Source organism: Mastigoproctus giganteus, chromosome 2, assembly GCF_048544385.1.
Source record: "Mastigoproctus giganteus isolate SK-2022 chromosome 2, ASM4854438v1, whole genome shotgun sequence".
In the NCBI taxonomy this organism is placed as follows: Eukaryota; Metazoa; Arthropoda; class Arachnida; order Uropygi; family Thelyphonidae; genus Mastigoproctus; species Mastigoproctus giganteus.
In genome coordinates, this window is record NC_143576.1 from 108288126 (window position 1) to 108312355 (window position 24230).

The window sequence follows — 24230 nt, forward strand, 5'->3', positions numbered from 1 at the left end:
AATTTAATTAATTAATTGTCAATACTACACTATCTAATAGAATCCTAAATGCAGGGATCCGAATTACGCTATATAATTTTACGTTAGAGCTACCTAGTTACCACAATTAAAAATTTGAATTCCCTACTACTCTTGGCACACTATAGCCTTAGATGCTGATGCACCATAAAAATCCTAATAACCAACCAACCCTATTACCTATACAAAAACAATGGCTGCAAGATTCGAACAAAACAATGGTTTTATGTATATTAAGTAGTAATCTCCAAAAACTCTTATCTAAATTAAAAATAAAAATAGCCAGCATATCTAGAACTATATGGCTACTTATAAATTTCAATATAAAATAACAATTAGGTAAATAAAATGGCAAACACATCGCTTTTTCGGAGCCTGTAATTCACAGCTGTAATTTTCAAAGAGAGAGAGTCAGCGCCCTCTTTTGTAAATATAAAAATAAACTAGATATAAACTAGTTTCTAATCAAGTCATAAAGGAGGTTAGGCAAGTGAAGGCAGATTACGATAAATCTTTAGTGAAGGACGCAAAGAAAAACAGCAAAGACTTCTTTATTTTTGTAAACACTAGAAGGAAGAGGATGAATGAAATTGGTCCATTTGTTATTGATGGGTCAACTGTTGATGATCCTGCTAGGTTGCTGAAAACTGAATGAATATTTGGCATCTACATTCACACACACACACACACACAAGGAATTTAGTTCTCTAACAGAGTACTAAATAATTTTGTAATAACTGAGAGCAAAGTGAAAGAGAAATTGTTTTAGTTAAACATAAGAAAGCACTTGGGGTGGATGGGATTTTTCCAATTATATTAAGGGAGGGTGATAAAAAGTAAATACCCTTAGCCATAATTAGGAGAGCATCCTTGCATTCAGAGGAGGTCCCTGCACACTGGAGAGAGGCGAATGTATCCCTAATTCACAAACGGGGGTTCAAAGAGTGACAAGGAGTAATTACAGACCTGTTAGTTTAACTTCTGTTCCAGGGAAAATAATGGAGTCACTGGAAAGGAAGTAATGCAGGCTCATCTAGACAAGGATGCAATTATACTTCAGACGCAGCATGGCTTTATTAAGGAGAAATCGTTTCTGAACAATCTTATTGGATACTATGATGGGTCACAAACAAACTGGATGCAAAAAATAATTTTGATATCACATACTTGAATTTCAGGAAAGCTTTTGATACTGTTATACATAAAAGACTTCTGTACAAATTGGAGCAGTGTGGTATTTAGGGAAAGTTGCTGCTATGGAAAAAGGGATGGCTTAGTGGGAGAAGACAGTGAGTGGTAATCAATGGACATTACTCTTAATGGACTAATATTATTAGTAGAGTTCCCCAGCCTTGGGGTGTTAGTGTCATTGTTGTTTTCTATATTCATCAATGATTCTGATGAAAGCATATCAGGTTTAATGTCCAAGTCTGCAGATGATACAAAGATCGGCAGGGTAGTTAATGACAATAGTAGTATGCTACTGCAACAGGATTTAGAAAAGTTAGCCGCTATAATTTGCAGAACTTAAGCCTCTCTTAGTAACAGGATCCCTTTATTCCCCTCACCAATCTTGTTGCCCTTTTCTGTACACACTCAAGCAAATCTACACCCTTCCTAAAATGAGGCCTCTAGACTTGTATGCAGTACTCAAGGCTAATGCTAAATAATGCACCTGGAATGTATATGATCTATCCAATTACAATAAAGGAAGCAACAAAGAAGGCAAGCAAACCCTTAGCCATATTGAGGTGTTTAGGGCTTTGAATGGATTGAGCAAGCTCAATGCTGATGGGATTCTTATTATTGTACAGACTACACACATGAGGGAGCACATATACAAACTGAGGAAGGATAGTTGCAGAATAGATGTGCAAAAGTGTCTTTAACCAGCAAGTGGTTGATTGCTGGAACAAACTTCCATCTGTTGTTGTAGAAGTTAATAGTTTAAATAAATTCAAAGAAGAACTATAAAAACTACTGGAGGGAATGAATAGGTGAAATGGGAAGTGTTTTTTTTTTTTAATTATTTATTTTTTGGCTGATGCTGGATAAGCTTGCTTTCTTGTATTATTTGCCACTGCTAATGCTAAATAATGCACCTGGAATGTATAGGATCTATCCAATTATAATAAAGGAAGCAACAAAGAAATCAAGCAAACCCTTAGCTTAAATATGAGATCATCTCTGGATTCAAAAGATTTCCTTGTAGACTGGAGATGTGCGAATGCAACCCCAATTCACAAAAAAGGGTAAAAGGTGCTGTAATTACAGACTGTTAGCTTAAATTCTGTTCTGTGGAAAATTATGAAGTCTCTAATTAAACAAGTAATGCAGAAGTGTCTAGACAGAAATGTACTTATTATGATATCATAATTATGATAAAAGACTTAAAAGACTGCTGTACAAATTGGAGCAGTGTGGCATGAAGGGCAAGTTAGTGCTCTGGGTATAGGGATGATTGAGAAGGAAAAAACAGTGTGTTATTAATGGACACTGCTCTTCATGGGCTAATGTTAATTTTGGAGTTACCAGAGTTCAGTGATGGGCCCACTGCTGTTTTCTATATTTATTAATGATACTGATGAATATATATCAGGCTTAAATGTCTAATTCTGCAGTTTAAATAGGAAATGGCATTGAAAAATGCAAGGTACTGCATATTGGAGGAATAATCTCAGATTAATGTATCAACTGTGTGATACTACACTCAAAGTGCAAAATGAAAATAACCTGGGGGTAATTGTACAGTTAGATATGAAGTTCTATGAGAATGCAGCCAGGCTGCCAAGACAGTTCATGGCATTTTTTATGATATACAGGAACATCGCTAGCAGGTTTATTTCATTGCCTAAAGTAATGGTTTTACTGCATCTTGAGCACTGTACAGGTGTGGAAGCATCATCTTAGGAAGGATATATCTCTGTTGGAGTGGGTGCAGAGATGGACAACAAGATTTGTGCAGGGAACAAAGCTGTGGTCGTACCTGCCAAGACAGGCTTCAGTTGTGCAAATTTGTCTAATTCAGTGTCTGAAGAATAGGTACCTGCAAGTTTGTTTGTTTGTTATTTGGTTTTTAGGAGCATTAGCAACTAAGGCCATATTGCTCCGGGGATATGCTGTGGTCATTCCCTGACCTTCCCACATCCTCCGTATTTGGTGAGCATGGGTTCGAACCCCGGTCTAATCAAGACGTGTGTGCTATGCACTGCTGCTCCTGCCCACCTGGCTATGGAGGTGCTGCACCTGTAGGATGATCTGATTGAGGTGTTTCAAGCTTTGAAGGGGTATATGGCATTCTTCCTCTTTCTCAGACTATTGATATGAGGGACTACAAGTCCCTCATGTCAAATTGAGGAAGATGGTTGCAGGATAGATGTGCAGAAGGTTGTCTTTAGCCAGCAGGTGTCTGATGTTGTGGACATTGTTAGTTCAATGAATTCAAAGAAAAATTAGGCAAATTATTTGAGGGGAAGGGCACATGATGTGGGAAGGATTTTTTTTTTTTTTTTGGCTGATGTTTTATAAGTATGCTTTCTTCCATCATATCCCACTATTGCTACTACTAATAATAAATTAGTGACCCCACATATTAAGTGATGTGTGTTCTCGTAACCACACTTAGTATCTCAAGAGACACTAAACAATCTTGTTTGTGAGCTGAACTTATCTAAAAATTAAGCTGAACTTTTGGATTCTAGGCTGAAAGGATGAAATCTCCTTCAACAGGACATCAAAATAAGCTATTTTTTGAAACATCAGCAAAAATTTATACATTTAATTTCTGAAGACAGTGATTTGGTTTATTGCTGAAATAAACCAAATCACTGCCATGAGAAAGGATGAAAATGCTCTAAGAGAAACTCTAGAATCCCTGCACAATGGGAGCTATTCATCAATCAGAAGCAAGCTTGAAAGCAGTGTTGCTCCATAGAATAGATATATTACCTTTAGCAAATGTTGCAGTTAAGTGGCCAGATACAACACACACACACACACACACACGCGCGCGCGCACTTCACAGACATAGCACTATACTCATATCTGGACATTTTACAGAGTTATGTATTCCTCACAGTGTACCATGGTGGAGTTGAAACAACGTGTTGTCTTATGCTGTACATAAGACAACACGTTGCACAAATGAAAGAAACCTATGATAACATGAAACTTCTCTTGACAAACATTAATTATAAGCCATTTTCTTGGTATATATCTGTGATGACCTCAAAATGATTGTTCTTTTACTAGGCCTACAACTTGGCTATACCAAATGTTGCCTCTTTATTTGTGAATGGACAGTAGAGATAAGAAAAATCATTATATTAAAAACTATGGTTTCAAAGAAAGAACTGATTCTAGGAGAAAAATGTTGCAAACAAATCATTGGTTACTCTTGATAAAGTTTTATTGCCACCACTGCATATTAAACTTGATTTAATGAAAAATTTTGCCAAAGCAATAGATCAAAATGGAGCAGGTTTTCTTTACCTGAAAGAGAAATCTACTGGAGTCAGTGAGAACAAAACATTTGCATATTTGCAGGATCCAAAATAAGAAAACTGATAAAAGATGAACATTTTGGAGATCAGTTAACTGAAGTTGAATAAACTGCACAGAACTTACTTTTAAACTGAGCACTTTTTAACACATAATTAATTCAACTTTAATTGTTCTTCAATTATTTTATAAAAAATTATTGAAAATTTCAAGGCTGAAAATTACCAAGAAATAGTCAATGAACTTTTTAAGGCCTATGAAGGTATGGGGTGTAATATGTCCCTAAAGATCCATTTCTTGGATTTAGATTTGGACTTCTTCCCAGAAAACTTAGATGCTGTCAGTGATGAGCACTAGGGAGCATTTCCATCAAACTATTTCCAGTTTCCCTCCTCAGTGTCCAAGTACTGTTGGACACTGAGGAGGGAAATTCTACAGGCAATATACAACAGGAAATCATCAGGATCTACCTTCTAGTTCAGTTAAAAATAACCAGTATGTTCATCTTTAAAAAAAGTGTTCTACCGTCACCTATTTTAATGTTTGTATAAAACTGCGGGTGATGGACAAAAACTGATTTAATATTTTAAATGGGCACAAAAAATGCTTTCAAATTCACTTACTTTGATATGTGTAACAGAAAAAAAAATTTTTTTTGTTTATCAGTGTAATCTTAGTGACTATATTAATTTCTCCTGTAAGGTCACTTAGATTCAAAATGAGTAGGAAAAATGCTTCCTTTTAGATAATGTTTATTTAGTTTAATACAAGTTTTTTTAATGTAGCATAGGAAATTTTTTATTTTTTATTTTTATTTGACTAGAATGGGGGTAAGAAAAACAATAGCCATTATGAACACAAAATTTATTTAATAATAAGCTTTAAATGCCACATGGAATCTGACTCTACACTATGCTGGTATAAAGTACTTAATTTATGAACAGATTAACACATGCTGCTTTACTGGCACAGAGTGAAATCTATTTACTCAACTATGCAAATAATCATTAATGGCTACTGTACAGTACAGCAGGACTCTTTAATCGTGGCGGTGAGCTTAATAATGAGTACACAGCACATTACTATTTTCAAAACCAATCGGCTTGATGATATACAGGAAGTAGGAGTGTGTGCACGTGCGTGCGTGTGTGTGTGTGTGTGTGTGTGTGTGTGTGTGTGCGCATGCTTCATTAATCCAGTTATATCATATATACTTTATGTACATTATGCACTTTTTTAAAGGTTCACATAATAATTACTAAAAATGGATAAAAGCAACTGATTGAAAGCATGGTTAGTTTAAGAAGTTGTAAGAGTTAACCTGCTAATAAACTTAATATTTGAATGACTCTTTTCCAAATGTGGCCAAGTAAGAAAAATAATAAAATCTACTTTAATTATTTATAACATGTAGTAATAGGGGCATGTGATGCCCAAAAGCAAGTGTATAAGCTTATGCAGCATCAGCCAAAAAAAAAACAAAAAAAAAACCAATTCCCTCTAAATGTGTCCAGTTCCTCCTTAAATTTATTTAATCTATCAACTTCCACGACAGAAGTTTGTTCCAGCAATTAACCACCCACTGGCTAAAGGCAAATTTCCGCACATCTATTTTACATCTGTCTTTCCTCAATTTGAATTTATGCCCCCTTAGGTTCGTAATCTGAATCCCATCAGAATTCAGGGTCCTCAACCCATCAAGGCCTTATACACTTCAATCAGATCACCTCGCAGGTGCCTAGTGTCCAGCCGCTGCAATTTGCAGAACTTAAGCCTCTCTTGGTAAGAGGATTCCTTCATTCCCCTCACCAATCTTGTTGCCCTTCTCTGTACATGCTAAAGCAAAACTACATCCTTCCTAAAATGAGGCCTTCAGACCTGTACACAGCACTCAAGACATGGCCTGACCATTGCCTTATACAGAGGGACAATCACCTCCTTTTCCGTGCTAGCAAAATTCCTATATATCATTGACAAAACCCCATGACCTGCCCTAGCAGCCTGTCTGCACTGCTCAGAAAACTTCATATCTGACTGCACAATTACTCCCAGGTCTTTTTCATTTTCTACCACCTTAAGTGTAGTACCACACAGTTGGTACGTTTCTCTGGGGTTACTTCTACCCATATGCAGTACTTTGCATTTGTCAAGGTTGAACTTCAGTTGCCACTTCTTAGCCCATCTGCCCAAATTATCTAGATCCTGTTGCAGTAGCACACTGCCATTAACAATCCTGCCAACCTTTGTATCATCTGCAAGCTTCGACATTAAGCCTGATATACCATCATCAATATCATTGATAAATATACAAAACGACAGTGGACCCAACACTGAACCCTGTGGGACTCCACCAGTAACATTAGCCCACAAAGAGCAGCACCCATTGATTACCACCCTCTGTCTTTTCCCACTCAACCATACTTTTATCCATTGTAGCAACTTACCCTTAATACCATTCTGCTCCAATTTGTACAATAGTCTTCCATGCGCAACAGTGTCAAAAGCTTTCCTGAAATCCAAGTATATGATATCAAAATTATTTTTTCATCCGGTTCCTTTGTAATCACATCATAATATCCAATCAAATTTGTCAGACAAGACTTTCCCTTAACAAACCCATGCTGTGTCTGAATTATTGCTGCTTATGTAAAACTACAGAATTCTCAGTTATAAACAATTAACTACTAACCTTCATCTTTGATGGCTAAATGTCGAATATTTTCCAGATATACTTGAGAATGTGTCATCATTCTTTCTAACTCTCTCATCCTAACCTTTAGCTTATGTAATAGTTTCTTCTCATAATCGATGTCATCTGTGATATCATAGATTCTAGAAGGCAGTGGTGGGGGGAAGAGGAAAATTACTTTTATAATAGCAGAGAATTTGTAAAAAAAAGTTTCATATTAATAGATATAAATAATAGATATAAAGTTTTTGTCAATTTCAATGTATTAAAAATATACAAGGTATCTATTTTTTCTTTAAAGTTGTGAAATGATTATTAAAACGTTAAAAAAAAATTTGGTTGGTTTATGAATTAACATCCTTGATTTGGAAATGCTATTTTCAAATTCAAATACAGCTAAATCTCTTTACAGTTCCCCCTCCAAGCCAGGAGAATTAGAAAAATGGTCATTATATCAAAAGGATATTATATTGATGGTACACGCAATCAGTAAAAAAACAAAGGAATGTTTCAACATTTAATGTAATTCTACTATTACAATTTTTTTTTTGTTTTTTAATGAAAAACCCAAACACGAGAGATATTAAAACCTATAGTAATCAGTATCGTGCATGGGTTGGAGGGTGATAAGATGAAAGAAGATACTTGTTGACATTAGACTTGAACTTCTGCAGACTGTCATTTTCAGGAAATATATACGAAGGGAGTATGAAGCAGATACAGGTAGTTCTCGACTTTAGGAGCTAATTCGTTCCTAGTGCGTGCTCGTAAAGCAAAAACTTGTAAAGCAGGAGTTAAATCCCATAGACATAATGTTAAAAATTGTTGAGGCTATACGTTCTCAACAATGAAATCAGTTAGCTAATTAGTTTGTTTAAAAAATGATTGATTTATCCAAAGAAATTAAAATGTGGCCTGTAAAATCAAGCAAATTATAATAATAAAGAAATTCTTTATGACTTACAAAATTTTAAATAATGTTTATTCTTCATCATCGACTAAATGCACATTCGACCACTTATTATTGGCTCGGCACTCGGTTTGTTGTGGTTGTTGTGGTGTTTTTTTGGTGCAAGGGCAACTTAGGCCATATTGCACCTTCCAGATCAATTGGCTTTACATACAGGAACTGCTTGTACAGCAGTTAAAAACGATCATACACTTGAATTTGTTTTAAGTAGAGAAATAATTCAGAGAGAGAGAGATTTGCTTCTTTACCTATGATGCTATTGGGAGACAGAGGTTGTTGCAGATCTCAGATGGAACTAAAAGCCATTCGTCGAGCATTGTTAAACAAGCTACATTCGACAAATATATGTTTTACTGTAAGTGGCTGTGAGCAGTTTGCACATTGAGGAGGATCATTCCCTGTAAGCAGATAGAGATGTGTGAGGTGAGTGTGATCTATTCGGATTCTGGCTAAGATTACTTCTCCTTTTCTATTTTTACGAAGGCTAGAAGTCCATAATTGTGGTTCAGATTTTATTTGAAATAGCTTGTTATTTGTTTGCATTTTCCACAGAAGTGTCCATTGTTCCATGCATGTTCTCTGTATTTTGTGTCTGTAATCAGGATATGGGACTAGATCATTTGTTGAGGTTATATTAGAAGGATGCTTTGCAGTATCATCTGCACATTCATTTCCTGGAATACCACTGTGGCCCGGGACCCAAGAAAAGATAACAGTTTGTTTATGCTCATGAAGCTGCATCAGCTTAGGTTTTATGAGTTTTAATAAAGGATTGGTAGGTGAGGAAATGCCTTAAAAAGCTAAAATAGCTTGCCAACAGGTTTCGTTGACAGAGAATGTATAATCAGGAAGGCTAATAATTCCTGTCTGCCAGTGTCTTTCTTCATTCTCTTTGAGATAGAGGAGTCATGGTCAGTGTCGTGTGTGTCATTTAATTGAGAGCTCTTCGGCTCTAAGCGTCGAAAATCACTTGTTTCCATCTCTGCTCCTTTTAGCCCCGGGGGTTGTCTTATCCCCCAGGTTACTGGCCCCGCCACGTGGAGATAGGAGCGGTGCCACCAGTGACCAAGCGGTTGTAGAAGTTAGTTGTTTGTTATTAGTAAAATATATATACTAAATAAAGAAAGGTTGTTTTCCTTTCTGTGTTCTTACTTAATACTTTAAGCACAGAACAACTGGAAGTAAATGAAATAGAAAGAGACACTAGAAAACAAATAAAACTTTTTCTTTAATAAGGGCACTCTATAAATCACTGAGAAAATCGCTTGTCACAATCGCTTGGCACTCAGGGCCACATGGTTTGTTGCACAAGGAGTTGTCTTCTTATGAAATGATTCAAGAGGCGTTTGTTTCCAAGATAATTTTCTATTTTCTTTATAAATTTCAATAGATGTATAAGCATTTTTTAACAGAATGCACAAATTGCAGCTAACACAATTTGCACGGAGTAACAAGTTTATGAAGCTTAAAGGAATGAAGAGAAGATTTTGAAAATTTATTTGTTTTTTTATACGATTGAATATTTAAGTAAAGAGGAAACACATTTCACCATAATAACGTAAAAAAAACCACACAATTCCAGCTATCAGTATTTTCGCAAATGCAATAACATCGAGTTTACTACCCATTTATAACTGTTTGCAGTAACAGAAAAGCCCAATAAACTGGAAAGTGCTAATTGTTTTTATTGTTTTATGGTCATGACCTCCAGAAACGTGTTTTAGAAAAATGTCAGAAAGGCATTCAAAATTGGTTCTTATAACAGAACATATGATAACGATGAAAGTGTAGTGCATTTTAGTGATTTGAATTGGTAACTAATACAATTTGCACTATAAAAATGACCTTTTTATAGTGACCTTTTCGCTAAAGAGAGTTCTTTAGTGAAAATTTCAACTTCCGAGGTCGTGAACGAATTAGCAAAAAACAATGTGTTATTGGGTTCACATTACGATATTTTCACAATACGATGATGTCTCTGGAACGGATTAATATCGTAAAGCTGGGTACACTGTATTGTATAGCTATGAGAGTGGTTTGAAATGCGGTATTTACGAATGTTTAACATTCATTTTTGAACTAGTAAAGCGAGAACTGCCTGTTTATGTGAATATATACTTCCAGAAAATGGAAGTTGAAGGAAAAAGTTGGTTCTGTGAGTTTCAAGTTGGACAGTAAAAGGATGCTGACCAGTTGTGGCATGTGTTCGGACTGCTTTGGAAGAGAGAGAGGAATTATAGAAGCCAATTCAGAAGAAAGAGTGCCCATGGAAGTATCTATAGAAAAGGCATACAGCAGAAACATAACATCTATGAGACATAGAGTAGTTTTTGTTTTGTTAGTTGTTGGCGCATCGGCTTCTGTGGCCATAATGCACCTCCCAAGGTTTTTGCACTACTCTGATTCAAGACTGAGGCGGGATTCAAACCCGCAACCTTTGGGTTGCCAGGAAGGCACTTTACCCACCCGGTTAGCCTGGTCGGCACATAGAGTGGTGAAACTCTGTTAGAGATGAGTCATTAATTAATCTAGCTTCCCTCTTTTGAATGGAATGAATGAATCGGAAGCCTGAGAGAGGTTTGGGGGCAATGCCCCAGATGTGGGAACAATATTCTATTGTACAGCAAATTTCAGATTTGTATAGAGTGAATAGCTGTTTGGAAGAAAAGTAATGCTGAGAGCGAAAGAGAAAACCCAGTTTTTTAGATGCAGAGGCAGCAATATTTGTAATGAACTTATGCCAAGAGAAATTAGAAGTTACAGTAATCCTGAACAGAGATATAGGATGTTGCCCAAAAATCGGAGTGTCATAAAAGGTAAGCACAGGAGCAGAAGAATCCTTTTTTGCAAGATATAAGACAGGACTGAGTTTTAGAAGGGTTGAAATCAACTAAGTTATCACTGCCCCACTGGAGAATTACCTGGAGTTCAGCACTTAAGGAATTGGTAATGGATATTCAACGGAGATGGACAGATGAAATTCATGAGTTTGTGGGTAGTAAATGGATGACCACTAAACAAAACAGAAGGAACTGGAAAGTTGCTGGAGAGGCCTTTATCCTGCAGTGGACTGAAAATGGCTGATGATGATGAATGGATATTCAAGAAGTTTAAGTTGTTTGAGCAGGGCAAGGTTTCTTGAAATGGAAGATGGAATTGTAAGATGCAAAACCTTACAGAATAAAAATAATAATTAGTTGGTTTTTATTAGTTAAGAAATAGGAGTTCTTGTTGCTAGTGAATAAGAAAGTAATATCGTCTGATTTCAATAATAAGAATTTTTCAGCATGGAATATAAATTTAATGGGTAGTAAGAAATAAAAGGAGGGCCATTAGCCATCAACTTCCATTATAAGCAGGGAATAAATGTAGAAAACTACTGTAAAGCAGCATGGGTCCAAACAACAACAGACAAATTTTTAAGGTTTATGGGGGTCGAACTTAGTAGGGATAGTCGGGGGCAAACAGGAAGTGGTTTCTTGACCAGCACACAAGTTTCCAAATATAGGTGCTGTGGTCAGGACTTGTGAGTTTCGTGGTTTTAGACCGCTACGGGGACAAAGACGTTATATGAGAGAGGAGAGTTGTTTTTTGAATAATCGGCTAACATCTAAGGGCACTCAGTCTGGGAGAAAATCTGGTAGAACTGTAAAAAGTGGAGGTATGGTAACACGTGCTACTGGGCAGGCTGAGTAAGGGTCTTCTAACGGATGAAAGGAGAAGAAATCCGTAAATGAGTATAAGATTGGAAGAAGTCACTGGTAATAGGCGTGGTGGACTCTAGTGTTGGATGTGGGAGGGGATGAAGGAAAAAGGGAGTGAAAGGGTTGGAGACACACACGAAGTTGAAGATTTTGTCGTGTTAGGAAATATGAGTTAGGAGCGAACAAAGTTGAGATTTTTTGGTGTTAGTGAAACTGGTTTAGGGTAAGACAAAGTTGAGATTTTTGTCGGAGTTGGTTAGGATGAGTTAGTAAGAGAGAAAGTGGAGATTTTAGTAAGAGTTAGTGAAATGAGATTTCTGTCAGAGTTGAGCAAGTGCTGACCAGTTTAATATGGAGTAATTAGTCGAGAAAGGGTAGATAAGTTTTAAAGTGTAGTTAGTTGAGAAAGGGTAGATAAGTTGTAAGATAGAAGAATTAGTGAGAGAGGCAGTCGAGTAAGTGGAGAGAATAAGTTAAGATGTATTAGTCAGTCAGTTAGTCAATCCATCAGCAAGTCAGTAGCAGACAGTATTTTTTAAGTGAAGGAGTGAAAGGGATGGAGAAAAGTGGCATGCAGAAAAATAAAAATTAAAGATCTTGCACAATAATTGAGAAGAAATCAACTCCTGTGTTAATAAACAAGATGTCTGATGCCCAGGAGATAATGGAGCTGAAGCCGATAGAATCCGAAGCCGGACAGAAGGGAAGACAAACATGCTAAAGGATGGAATGAATCACTTTCAAGGAGTAAAGGAACCCAAGTCTCAGGAAGCAAATCAGATAACTCCTGTCGAACTTTCCAAGGGTTTGTGAGATGTGTTCCAGATAGAATAGGCCTGCTGTTCACCACGAGAAAGGTGAAGGACATGCCGCAGAGCCCTTCAAGATAACTAAGTAAGTGATTAGAACTCTTAAGTATTCTCGCCATTACACAAGAGACTGTAGATATCCCGATAGCCGAATTGGTAGAACTTTTGACAGAACACTGATATATATGTATAAGAATTACTCAATTGTAAGGATAGGTTATTGTAGGATATGTGTTGAAGGACTTTAGCCAGGGCAAGTTAATAGATATATAAATAATTTTGGAATGGAATACATATATATAAAATATTTGAAGTAATTGATGCCTTGTTTATAATTGCTTGATAGGCTACAATTAAATGTTTTGGATGGGAATTAAAGTGAGTGATACCTGTTAATAATCATTGTAATGAGTAAATGAATAAGTATTGAATTTTGTAAGGGAATAGAAAAGGATTGATATTTGTTTTTAATGGTTTTAAATGATGCAGGATTAAATATATGTAGAAAGGAATAGAACGGAATTGATATTTGTTATTAATGGTTTTAATTGATGCATGATCAAATATATCAAGTTAAACATATATCAAATATATCAAGTTAAATATCAAGTTAAACATATATCAAATATATCAAGTTAAATATCAAGTTAAACATATATCAAATATATCAAGTTAAATATCAAGTTAAACATAAGAAAAGCACCTGGGGTGGATGGGATCTATCCAGTTATATTAAAAGAGGTGGCAAAGCAACTAGCAAACCCTTGGCCATAATTATGAGAGCATCTTTGGACTCAGGGGAGTTTCCCACGGACTGGAGATGTGCAAATGTATCCCCAATTCACAAAGGGGGATCGAAGGGTGACACGAGTAATTACAGACCAATTAGTTTAACTTCTGTTCCAGGTAAGATGCATTGCAGTTTCATCTAGACAAGACTGCTGCAATAATTCAGACACAGCATGGGTTTGTTAAGGGAAAGTCTTGTCTGACAAATTTGAGAGAATATTATGATGGGGTTACAAAGGAACTAGATGCAAAAAATAATTTTGATATCACCTATTTGGATTTCAGGAAAACTTTTGACACTGTTGCGCATGAAAGACTATTGTACAAATTGGAGCAGAATGGTATTAAGGGTAAGTTGCTACAATGGATAAAAGGATGGTTAAATGGGAGAAGACAGAGGGTGGTAATCAATGGGTGCTGCTCTTCATGGACTAATGTTATTAGAGGAGTCCCACAGGGTTCGGTGTTGGATCCACTGTTGTTTTGTATATTTATCAATGATATTGATGAAGGTATATCAGGCTTAATGTCGAAGTTTGCAGATGATACAAAGGTTGGCAGGGTTGTTAATGACAGTAATGGCAGTGTGCTACTGCAACAGGATCTAGATAATTTGGACAGATGGGCTAAGAAGTGGCAACTGAAGTTTAACCTTGACAAATGCAAAGTACTGCATATGGGTAGAAGTAACCCAAAAGAAACGTACCAACTGTGTGGTACTACACTTAAGGTGGTAGAAAATGAAAAAGACCTGGGAGTAATTATGCAGGCAGATATGAAGTTTTCTGAGCAATGCAGACAGGCTGCCAGGGCAAGTCATGGGGTTTTGTGAATGATATATAGGAATTTTGCTAGCAGGGAAAAGGAGGTGATTATCCCTCTGTATAAGGCAATGGTCAGGCCACGCCTTGAGTACTGCGTACAGGTCTGGAGGCCTCATTTTAGGAAGGATGTAGATTTACTTGAGCGTGTACAGAGAAGGGCAACAAGACTGGTGAGGGGAATGAAGGGATCCTCTTACCAAGAGAGGCTTAAGTTCTGCAAATTGCAGTGGCTGGAGACTAGGCACCTGCGTGGTGATCTGATTGAGGTATATAAGGCCTTGAATGGGTTGAGCACGCTGAATTCTGATGGGATCCTTCCACTTGTTCAGATTACGAACCTAAGCGGTATAAATTCAAATTAAGAAAAGACAGATGTAGAACAGATGTGCAGAAATTTGCCTTTAGCCAGCGGGTGGTTAATTGCTGGAACAAACTTCCATCTGTCATTGTGGAAGTTGATAGGTTGAATAAATTTAAGGAGGAACTGGACAGGCATTTGTTGGGAATGGTGTGATTTTTTTTTTTGGCTGATGCTGCATAAGCTCATACACATGCTTTCTTGCATCACATGCCGCCACTACTACTACTATATGTAAGAAATAATATAAAGGGATTGATATTTGTTATTAATGGTTTTAAATGAAGCAGGATTGAATATATGCAGAAGGGAATTGAACGGGATTGGTATTTGTTATTAATGGTTGTAACTGATGCATGATTAAGATATATATATATAAGAAGATGAGACTAGGTCATGTTGTCATATGTTTGGGCTTAATCATTTTGGTTTTGATGTATTCATGTAAATATGTACAATAAACTGAATTTTATATATAACCTATGTGTGTTTTTTGTTGTTCTGAGTACCAGCCTATCTGAAGGGTACATCTAAGAGCTTTTCCCCTTGAACCGAAAATTTTCTGTGAAGTTAATAGTCAGATGCGCAAGTGGGGAGTTATTTTAAAGGGGAGCTAATAAAAAGGGGATAGATAAAGATAATAAGTAAAAGGATATACTAATATAAATTAAATAAATAATAAATATTTGTGCTATCAGCAGCAAAACTATGGATAGGATTTCCGGTCAATGGAAGAAGGTCATTAATATACAAGAGAAAACAAGTGGAAGAAAGAACTAAACCTCAAGGAACACCAACATTAATGGAGACAGAGAGCCATATACCATCACCCACAGTCAGTGGACAGAGAGAAAACTAGATTCCCAATTACAAAAAAACAGTTGGGAAACCATAAGATGGAAGCTTATTTAGAAGACCTTTATGCCAAACATGATCAAAGATCATGTTTGGCATAAAGAAATTTCTTGAGCAACTGCTTGAGTTTCACCAAACTTTACCATTGAATTTGTTTACAGATGGGTAACATAAGCCAGAATATCACCAGTGGATTGACATTGACGAAATCCATACAGCCGATCACTGATCAGATGGAAGGTTTCTAGATAGTTTAAGAGTTGGCAGTTAATTGTTTTCTCCATTACTTTAGAAAGAGTAGAGTGATTGTAATGGGATGATAACTGGATGGGATGGATTTGTTGTCCTTTTTAGGAACTGGATGCATATAAGCAAATTTCCAAGCAGAAGGAAAAACACCTTTGGAATAAGAACAGGAGTAAGTTCAGGAGAACTGGTTTTGAGAACAAGTGGAGAAATACCATTGGGATCTGGTTGTTTCTTAGCATCAAGATTGTTCAAAATCCTTCTCACATCCTTTTGCCAGAAGACCACAGGAGGCATTGAATGGAATGTACTGGGAATGGTGGGCGGTGATTTACCAAGATCATTAATATCAGAGTTGGAAGAAAAATAGGATGCTAGCAGGTCAGCTTTATTCTTTGGTTGAAGTGGCGATAGAACCATCTAATTTAGATAGAGGTGGGAAAAAGTTGCAGCCAATAGCTTTGGCAAGAGACCAGAATGGTTGGCTACTATTTGGACAAGAAGCAGTTTTCTACTCTTTGCCTGTTTGAAATGTAGTTTGGACTGATTAGTAACAGCTTTACAATTGTTGCGAGCTTTGGTGTAAGCAGAAAATGAACCTGGAGATTTGGATATGAGCCAATTATGATATGCGACATTCTTCTCTTGAACAGCCTTAGCATATTTACTAGATAAAGGATGAGATTTTATGGTGGAGTATGGCTTACAGGATTCCATTCCTAAGAATAATTTCACTGGCAGGTCAGAAGATTTTAAACAGTAATCCGAAGAAGGAAAAGAAATCTTGCAGATTATCCCGTTTTGCATTCTTGTAATGCCAAAGAACACAAGGTTGAGAATAGCACCACTGGAGAAGAAACAACCACCAAGTTGTGATCTGAGGCACCTAGAGGACCAGTCACCTCAACTATGTACTTAGAAGGGTTGTTTGTGAGAAAAAGATAAAGCGTGTTGGATGTGTGGTTAGGATTGTCTGGTATTCTGGTGTACATGAACAGTCTCTGCGAGGTCATTAGTAATTGCAAAAACCTAAGCATCTTAACCAATTGGGTCCGTGGGACTAGAAAACGGAAGCCAGTTGGAGTTGTGAACATTAAAATCACCGAGGAAAGTCACGTTTCAAAGAGAGGAAGTAGTAGTAGTAGTAGTAGTAGTAGTGGCATGTGATGCAAGAAAGCAAATGTATGAGCTTATGCAGCATCAGCCAAAAAAAAAATCACACCATTCCCTCCAAATGCCTGTTCAGTTCCTCCTTAAATTTATTCAACCTATCAACTTCCACAACGACAGATGGAAGTTTGTTCCAGCAATTAACCACCCGCTGGCTAAAGGCAAATTTCCGCACATCTATTCTACATCTGTCCTTTCGTAATTTGAATTTCAGGTTCGTAATCTGAACAAATGGAAGGATCCCATCAGAATTCAGCGTGCTGAACCCATTCAAGGCCAGTTAAGGAGAAGTCAGACAAGACTTCTCCTTAACAACCCCATGTTCTGTCTGAACTATAACTGCAGTCTTCTCTAGATGATCCTGCAGTGCTTCTTTAACCAGTGATGCCATTATTTTCCCTGGAACAGAAGCTAAACTAACTGGTTTGCTCGTGTCAACTTTTGATCCCACATTTGTGAATTTGGGACATATTTGCACATATCATGGGGACCTTCCCTAAGTCCAAGGAAGCTATTTGGGGGGGGGGGTACATTTGCACATCTCCAGTTCATGGGGTTCCCATGAACTGGAGATGTGCAAATGTGTCCAATCTATCACAATTAAGATAGATTGGGGGAAGCTGTCATAATTATGGTTAAGGGTTTGCTTCCTTTGCTGCCTTCTTATCATAATTGAATAGATCCTATCCACCCCAGTTGCCTTTTTTATGTTCAACTTCAACAATTTCACCTCCACTTTGCTGTCAGTTATTACAAAATCATATAGCTCTCTGCTAGAGTTTGATAAGCTTCTGGCTTCCTCATGTGTAAATGTAGATGCGAACTACTCAATCAGTTTGTCAGCTAGTTCAGAAGGATCATCAACAATTGAACCATCAATATCAAGTGGGCCAATTTGTTTCATCCTCTATCTTCTGGAGTTTACATAAGTAAAGTCTGCTGTTTTTCTTTGCATCCTTTGCCAAAGATTTCTCATAATCTGCCTTCGCTTGCCTAACCTCCTTTGTGACTTGATTACAGACTGGCTATATCTACTATGGTCTTCTGTGTCACCTGATAATTAAATAAATTCAAGGCAGAACTAGACAAACATTTGGATTGAATGGATCAGTGAGTGAAATGGGAAGGGTTTTTTTTTTTTAATTTTTTTTTGGCTGATGCTGTATAAGCTTGCTTTCTTGCATCATGTGCCTTTACTAATGCTAATTTTCATGGATATCCAATGGCCTGGTCATTCATTGTCATCCATATTCTCTCTTCCTTCTAAAAATCTTTTATACCATTCATGGTATAAAAGATTTCTAGCAAGCATTTGACACAGTATTTTCACCTATAAACTTGATGTAATAACTCATAACTTTTAGTTTTGTCATTTTTGTCATTCTGCCAGCAAACTGCAAAAGCACAAGGTATTGAAAACCAGTCTCATTGCAAAGTAAATAAGCATGTTGGAACGTAACTTGGAAGACAACTAGGGAAAGGTTCAAGGTCAACTGATGCACCTTTGTTTCACAGATGACATGAAGCATTGTGGCAGAGTGTGCAGTCTCATTATTTAATAGCCACACCTTGTGTGGTGGAGAATTAGTTACACAGCTTCTGAACAAATTAGGATGGGCTGCCAGTATAGGGCTAAGCAAACCAAAAAGGAATGCTACATTAAAATACCAAATAAATTAAAACCTTATTGCTGTGGTAGAACAAAGTAATTGAGACATACCTGGAATGTGAACAAGGTCATCAATGTGCTTGTTGGGGAATCAGCACATACACAGTACTGAATATGCTATTAAAACAACAGATAGGAATACCGTGAAAGCATTAGAAGCTTAAATGGTAAAGAAGTGGAATTAGCAGAATAATTAGGTTGGCACCAGAATGGTAGATGGTTATTAAATAGTAATTCTAAATTTATTCTGGAAGCAACATTCAGTGCAAGGGAGGTTGCAAAAGTTTTTAGAGCTATTCTAAACTAATCTAGACAAAACTTAATATGGATAATTGAGAGATGAAATTTGTATGTGTGAATACTGTATATATTGTTGCACTTTTAATTTTGAAATACTGTGAAATAGTGACACCACAATATACATTCTGAAATACTCCATTATTTAATTACATCGGCCAACAAAAAAAAAATTTTTTTCATGCTTCTGGAGCAAAAGTTGCATATTCTGAAGGAAACTGATCCAATCCAAAAAGAGAAAAATTATATCTCAATGTCTTCATTGAAAAATATACTGAAATTTTAGCAACTTAATGAATGACCAATTTCAAGTATCATATATAAATGCATATGCTATCTTAAAAATGAGAATTATTCATTTTAAAATTCTTTAATGCATACCATTACTACACACATTCTATTTCCTTAGAAATATTTGCCCCCCCCAAGAGAGTTTTCCTTACATGTCCATTTTGTTTTCCTCTTAAGAAACCAGCAGTAATTTCCCATCATAGCAATATCCCAGCAACCTTAGTACTGCTTTTCCCCCTCATGGATATGTATGTTCTAATGCAGTGGTTCACAAATTACTGAGATCTACGGACCCTTTCAAAAATCAAAAAAAGTTTGCGGATCCCTATATATATATATAGGTTTCGCTGTGTGTGTGTATATATGTATGAACACTTGAGTTTTCTAAAAAAAAAATTCAAAGTTTTATGTTTAAAACAACTCAAATTTATTCTTATTTTTACATAAATAAATAATAATAACTTTATCATCAATTTGCTATATAGAATGAATAATTTGACCAGTTCCAGAGGGTCTGTTTTGCAGACCCCCAAGGAAACTACAATTTGGGAAATGCTGTCCTAATGTAAATGTTCCCCCTTACTGATCACTTACATGCACCCCCAAATTTTTAGGTGGGGTGGGGGAAAACTGAGATGGGAATGAAGAATATGAATTTTAAAAGACATTCGGCAGTCCAAATCTTTATAACGTTGCAGTAAAGTTGGTAAAGAGATTAATAATTTTCTTCTTTCCTTCTCCCAGGAAATCCATGAACAACTGCTTTAAATGATCCCCAAATGCTAATTCAGTATCTTGTAACTTTGTTTCAAGTATATCAACTTTGAAGAGATTAGAGTAAAAGCCTCAAGCATAGTGGTTAAACATACTGAAACAATACTGCCTCAACAACCAATAAAATAAAATAAAATAAAAACCAAAAGTTTATTGAAACGGAAATATATAATTTATATATATATTTAAAGAAATATATATATATATTTAAGAAATATATATATTTAAAATAAATTTGATAAATCTGAAGTGCTGGTCAAGACATCAAAGGCAGATATTGTTGGGATATCAGAGATGTGGTGACACACACATATAAGGAATGCAGAATTGGAATTTGATGAGTACAATGTGCACAGAAAGGATAGGAAGGCAGGAGTGGTTATGCTGTTAGTTAACAAATGCATAAAATCTAAGGAAGTGCATCCAGTTGACATTGGTGGACAGTGCAATGTTGAGTCAGTTTGGTGTGACATAAACACTGGGAAAAGGAAAATGAGTACATTATAGACCTAATGACTCTGATGAGTACAACAAATTGTGCAGAGAAATAGTGGGCCAGTAAACCAGAATGTCTTGTAATGGAGAAATTTAATTTTCTAGATATTGACTGGAACTTGTGCATTGGTCATTCACACAATTGCAAAGATTTTGTGGATTTATTGGAGGATTGTTTTCTACAACAACATGTTCGAGGAGGCAACCAGAGGGAGTAACACTCTTGATTGGATTATCAGCAGTGATAACTCAGGCATTAGGAATATGCAGATAAAGGAACCACTAGGTGACAGTGATCACAGTCTACTGATTTAATTAAAGATGTAACTACCATCAAGGGTAAAGGGGAGGGTTTTTGTTTTCGTAAAGGTGGCTACAGTTGTCTCAGACAGTTTTTAAATTTACTGTTACCAACAGCAAATTCTAAATGAGAACCATTCAAGGAATTAATTTTGGAAGCTACTAGGCTTTTCATACCGACTAAGAAATGATGTTTAAGGTTTAGGCCTAAATGGATGTCAGATGAACTAATGGGAGTCGTGGCAGAGAAGAAAAATGCGTGGGGCGCATATAAATTATCAGGCGACAAAGAAGCCTATGGTAGATATAAGCTAGTCTATAATAAAGTCACAAATGAGATTAGGCAAGCAAAGGCAGATTGGCAGATTACAAGAAATATTTGGCAAAGGATTAAAAGAAAAACAGCAAAGACTTCTTTACTTATATCAACTCAAGAAGGAAGGGGATGAATCAGATTGGGCCACTTGATATCAATGGTTCGACTGTTGATGATCCTGCGACTGTTGATGACTCAGATAGCTCACAAATAATGAGTATTTTGCATCTACATTCACACATGAGGAATTCTGTAGGGAAGTGGAGGACAGAAACTTATTAAACTCTAACAGGGAGCTAAATGATTTTGTAATTACTGAGGGCAAAGTGGAGAAGAAATTGTTGAAGTTAAATATTAGAAAGGCACCTGGGGTTGATGGGATCTATCCAGTTATATGAAAAGAGGCGGCAAAGGAAATAAGAAAACCATTGGACTCAGGAGAGGTCCTCACCGACTCAAATGTGCAAATGCATCCTCAATTCACAAAGGATGACACGAGTAATTACAGACCTATTAGTTTAACTTCTGTTCCAGGGAAAATAATGGAGTCACTGGTTAAAGAAGCATTGCAGGATCATCAAGACAAGACTGCACTAATAATTCAGGCACAGAATGGGTTTGTTAAAGGGAAGTCCTGTCTGACCAATTTAATTGATAGGTTGATGTGGTCACAAAGGAACTGGATACAAAAAATAATATCAAAAGCTTTTGATACTGTTGCACTTGGAAGACTACTGTTACAAATTGGAGCAGTATGACATTAAGGACAAACTGTTACATGGATAAAAAGATGGTTGAGTGAGAGAAGACAGAGAGTGGTAATCAATGGACACAGCTCTTTGTTGACCAATATTATTAGTGGAGTCCCCCCAGAGTTCGGTTTTGGGCCCATTGTTTTTTTTTATATTTATCAGTGATATTGATGAAAGTATATCAGCTTAATGTTGACGTTTTGCATACTGTTGCAGAAACAGTATACTACTGCAACAGGATCTAGAGAAGTTGGGCAGATGGGCTGAGAAGTGGCAACTGAAGTTTAACATTGACAAATGCAAAATACTGCATATAGGTAGCAGCTGAAGCCATTCAAGGCCTTATACGCCTCAATCAGATCACCTTTCAGGTGCCTAGCCTACAGATCTACAATTTTCAGAACTTAAGCCTTTCTTGGTAAGTAAGCAGTAACCCCAGAGAAATGTACCAACTGCGTGGTACTACACTCAAGGTAGCAGAGAATGAAAAAGGCCTAAGGGTAATTGAGCAGTTAGATATGAAGTTTTCTAAGCAATACAGACAGACTCCTGGAGTCGGATCATGTCAATGATATACAGGAATGTTGCTAACAGTGATAAGGAGGCAATTATTCCTTTGTTTAAGGCAATGGTCAGGCCACACCTTGTGTACTGAATACAGGTCTAGAGGCCTCATTTTAAGAAGGAATTAGAATTGGTAGAATGAGTATGGAAAAGGGTAAGATTAGTGAGAGGAACAGAGGGTTTCTCTTACCAAGAAAGGCTTAAGTTCTGCAAATCTGGAGGCTAGGCACCTGAAAGGTGATCTGATTGAGGCGTATAAGGCCTTGATTGGGTTGAGCAAGCTCAATGCTGATGAGATTCTTCCTCTTGCTCAGAATATGAACAATGAGGAGCATAAACTCAAATGGAGGAAAGACAGTTGTAGAATAGAATAGGTGTGTGGAAATTTGCCTTTAACCAGTGGGGAGTTGATTGCTGGAACAAACTTCCATTTGTCATTGTGGAAGTTGATAGCCTATATAAATTTAAGGAAGAGCTGGACAAACTGTTGGTAAAAATGGATGGGTGAAATGGAAATTTTTTTTTTTTTTTTTTTTGGCTGATGCTGCATAAGTTTGCTTTCTTGCATCATATGCATCTACTAATGCTAATGATAATTTTGAATCCACTTGGTGACATTTTCTATATACTCTAATTTTAGTTCCTGCTTCAAGCAACTTCCACCATTGTAATCTAGAACCAAGGATTTCTGCCTGCTCTTTAGATAAGTTTAAATCATGAATTCGTTCATTCAGCTCTTCTTGCATAATTAAGTGGGGCTCGTTATATTTTGTGGTTTCCAAATCTGTTGAAGTGGATGGTCCAGCAAAGTCTGCAGCACATGAATCCTCATTATATTCAAAACCTGATTTGGGGGGGGGGGCGAGAATCAGGTATCAGAAGATCTTCATTATGTGGAACAAGCCTCGTTGCAGACGATATGTTAGCATCCTTGACCTTGTGCATGCTTTTTCTGAACATTTCTTTTATGTCATGCAGGAGTAAAAATTGTCAATGTGGTTGCACATTAATCACAGTACCACAGAAACAGAAAAGAGCATACTTTTAATTTTGTTAGTTAGCCACATTCAAGATTGGTGCAGGTAATATATCACATATGTGGAGCTCAAATTTGGTCCTGATAACCAACTTCACAACAAATGTACAAAGAATATGCATGTTTACTAATACTATATATTTTCCTCCTCTGATTTTTTTTTTTTTTAATCAACTACATGTAGCAGAAATTATCAGGGTGATTTGGACTCACTTTGCTTCTACTTAAACATTTTAACAATACAATACTAAGTAGAACACAGAAGATAGAAACAATATGCAATACATACACAGATAAACTGTACTCATACTACAATTGTCTTTCTGTTACTGAAAGAGAAAGGTGGGAAGCAGACAAGCAAGGTTGAACATGTTAACCTTCCCTAACATTACTACCACCTATAAATTCATGTAAAATATTACTACAACAGATCAGTATGATATTTACTTCCTTAAACTGTAATGAGATATACATCCTATAGGCACACACAAAAACCTGTATATGTAGAAACTGTGATGTGATATCAAATTTTAAGAATTATTTTTGAAAACTCCGCATAAAAGTTGACCAGTGCTATTAATTAATTCTCAGTTCACTGTTAACTTATAAATTTATTTATGGGGGCTAGGGGATGCAAAATTTTTATTTTGTCCTTGGTACAGAATTATCTAGGTGCAGTTCTGGCTGTAATGCAAAAAAAAAAAAAAAAAAAAAAAAGATGAAGGGCAAAAATTACATTATTACTTATGATGAATAAATGGCTAATTTTTATAAATAATTGTATAAAAATTATGCTTGGAAATA

General features: G+C 36.4%; 1 protein-coding gene across 1 annotated transcript in view; it reads right to left on the reverse strand.

Moving 5' to 3' along the window:
- The window catches only part of LOC150089487 (transient receptor potential cation channel subfamily M member-like 2), a 933932-nt gene that overhangs the window by 127224 nt on the left and 782478 nt on the right, over positions 1-24230 (reverse strand). The window contains exon 25 of the mRNA XM_090390003.1: positions 7208-7350. Coding sequence (XP_090246129.1) covers positions 7208-7350 — 143 coding nt within the window. The remainder of the gene's footprint in view (positions 1-7207; positions 7351-24230) is intronic.